The sequence below is a fragment of the Phoenix dactylifera genome, chromosome 6, assembly GCF_051530095.1.
Source record: "Phoenix dactylifera cultivar Ajwa chromosome 6, Ajwa_hap1_PhDact_Kaust_v1.1, whole genome shotgun sequence".
Classification (NCBI taxonomy): Eukaryota; Viridiplantae; Streptophyta; class Magnoliopsida; order Arecales; family Arecaceae; genus Phoenix; species Phoenix dactylifera.
The window spans coordinates 30,868,532-30,870,536 of NC_143195.1; the positions used below are offsets into that span (position 1 = coordinate 30,868,532).

At 38.5% G+C, this 2,005-nt stretch overlaps 1 protein-coding gene across 1 annotated transcript; it reads right to left on the bottom strand.

Moving 5' to 3' along the window:
* Window positions 1-326: 326 nt before the first annotated feature.
* Window positions 327-1,578, bottom strand: LOC120112491 (L10-interacting MYB domain-containing protein-like). The gene is made up of 2 exons (XM_039132018.3): window positions 1,050-1,578; window positions 327-962 (listed from the first exon to the last, which is right to left on the bottom strand). Exons 1-2 carry the CDS (start codon window positions 1,407-1,409, stop codon window positions 330-332), a joined length of 993 nt encoding a protein of 330 aa, XP_038987946.2. The 5' UTR covers window positions 1,410-1,578; the 3' UTR covers window positions 327-329.
* Between the last annotated feature and the right edge of the window lie 427 nt (window positions 1,579-2,005).

A 2,005-nucleotide genomic window follows, 5' to 3' on the forward strand; every position in this document is an offset into this window, starting at 1 on the left:
CCCTTTTGGCCTCCGGCGACGCTTTAAAGCGTCGTCGTATCTTTTGGCCTTCGACGACGCTTTAAAGCGTCGTCGTCTCTCAGATCGGCGGAGCACTGAAGAAGGGATCTGGGGGAGTTGGGCTTTTTGGCCTACGACGACGCTTTAAGTATCTTTTGACCTACGACGACGCTTTAAAGCGTCGTCGTTCGCCGACGCTTTTTCATAGCGTCGGCGGGGAAGAGTCGGGAAAATACTAATTTTTTGTAGTGATATAGTCCATCATCATTCTATAATAGAAGTTCATAATTAAAACTACAAAACATATTGCCATGATAGTACGTCAACAACTACTTATGTAAGTTTGACATTCGCTTGAGCCATTCAATTCGAAGATTGGTATCTCGGAGTGCCATAAACATCTCTCGATGTTCTCTTTTAAGGAGCACCTCAGCAGCAATCAAAAGCAGTTCAGGTTGTGCTACCATCTCAGGCATCATATGCACTACGTCCATCACCTCATCGATACTACGTCCAGGTTTATCAATCATCTTGGATGGCACTGTACTTTTCTTCTCCACTGTATCAATAAGACGACTCAATTGCTGAGATAGTTGTGCAGCACCCCCAACCTTCTTGCATTTCTTATCATGCAAAGTAGAGCTAACTCTTTTCTTTCCTCTCTCTTGGATAGCATCAGATGCAAGAGTAAGGTTAACATTAAAATTATCAGTGGGAATATCATCAATTTTATATGCAATCATATGATGGTCCTCATCTGAGTCACCTAAGCCCTCAAATGTATCATTATTAACCCCATCCAACCTCTCATATACTTCAATTGTGTCCTCAACATCCTCCTGCACCAGTAAAGCTGGTGCCCAGGCCCCCTCCCCAGTGGCACTAGTACCTCTAAATAACCTATCCAATTTTATGGCATGTTGTAGACCACGTTCTCGAAACTTAGCTGCATCAGGAATCTCCTGCAAGTTAACAATATATAGTTGTCAATAGTAGTTTATAGGTTAGTATAAAAAATCTTACAAATATTAAACTAGTGGCACGTGTACCTGCAATTTTTTTTCCCACCATGCATCTGGTGCATCTATTGTATTTCTAACAGGATCCCATCCAAGTCCTGTTTCCTTTCCCACCAATTTCATCCAAATGCTCCAATTTGCTTTCAGGTTATCCCACTTATTTTTAAATTTTTTGTAGTCATATTGATTTCCAGTCTTCTCATTGAATTTCTTAATTATATTGGCCCACCCTAACCTATTGAAATGTGTTCCTGGGAGATTACCAGCTTCAACTTCACCAATACATATATCGATAAACTCCTCTATCAATTTTTCATTCCAAATGGCCTTCCTCTTCTTCTCATCTTGGGTTGATGGACCAGCAAGGGTATGTTGGCTCTTCTTAGACATTTGTTCTTCTTACAATGCAACAACAAAGACATGAAACATTTTGTCAATCATAAGTCATGATTTCATCCATATGAATAAAATACCTTGTAAAGCATATTAGAAAAACAATGAGATATTAGACAAGGCATGCAATAAGAGGCAATTATTTGATAGAACTATAAGCATTTTCACCAGCTTGCACAGTTCTTAAATGGATCTCAGGCTTTACTGGTTTCGTCTATGTTCTTGACCATTTTTAGGCTAGTCTAAGAAGACCCATGTACTCTTTATTGTATACTTTCTCTGTATTTGGTCAGGCTAGTCTTCTTAATAGAACTCTATGTCTAATGAATGTCAATTATTTGATAGAATCAAGGATTTGATGGATGGCTATTATGATACTAAATAAAGAAATTGCCATTACCATGTATAAACTTACTCTTCCCATTCCTAACTAGGTAGCAGCATTTTTGCCATGATCTCAGGAAAAATTTGCCTACGTACCATGATCTCCTTTCTTTTTAAATTTCAACTTCCAGATCTTGTAGGACTCTCTTTCTATTGGAAATAAGATCAGATTAATAGGAACATTTATTACCTTATTTATCTCCAGTATC

Excerpts from the sequence above, each read along its gene's own strand:
- LOC120112491 (XM_039132018.3), bottom strand. The coding sequence starts at position 1,409 with ATGTCTAAGAAGAGCCAACATACCCTTGCTGGTCCATCAACCCAAGAT. Across the intron at positions 963-1,049 it reads GGTGGGAAAAAAAATTGCAG|GAGATTCCTGATGCAGCTAA; the intron begins GTACACGTGCCA and ends GTTAACTTGCAG.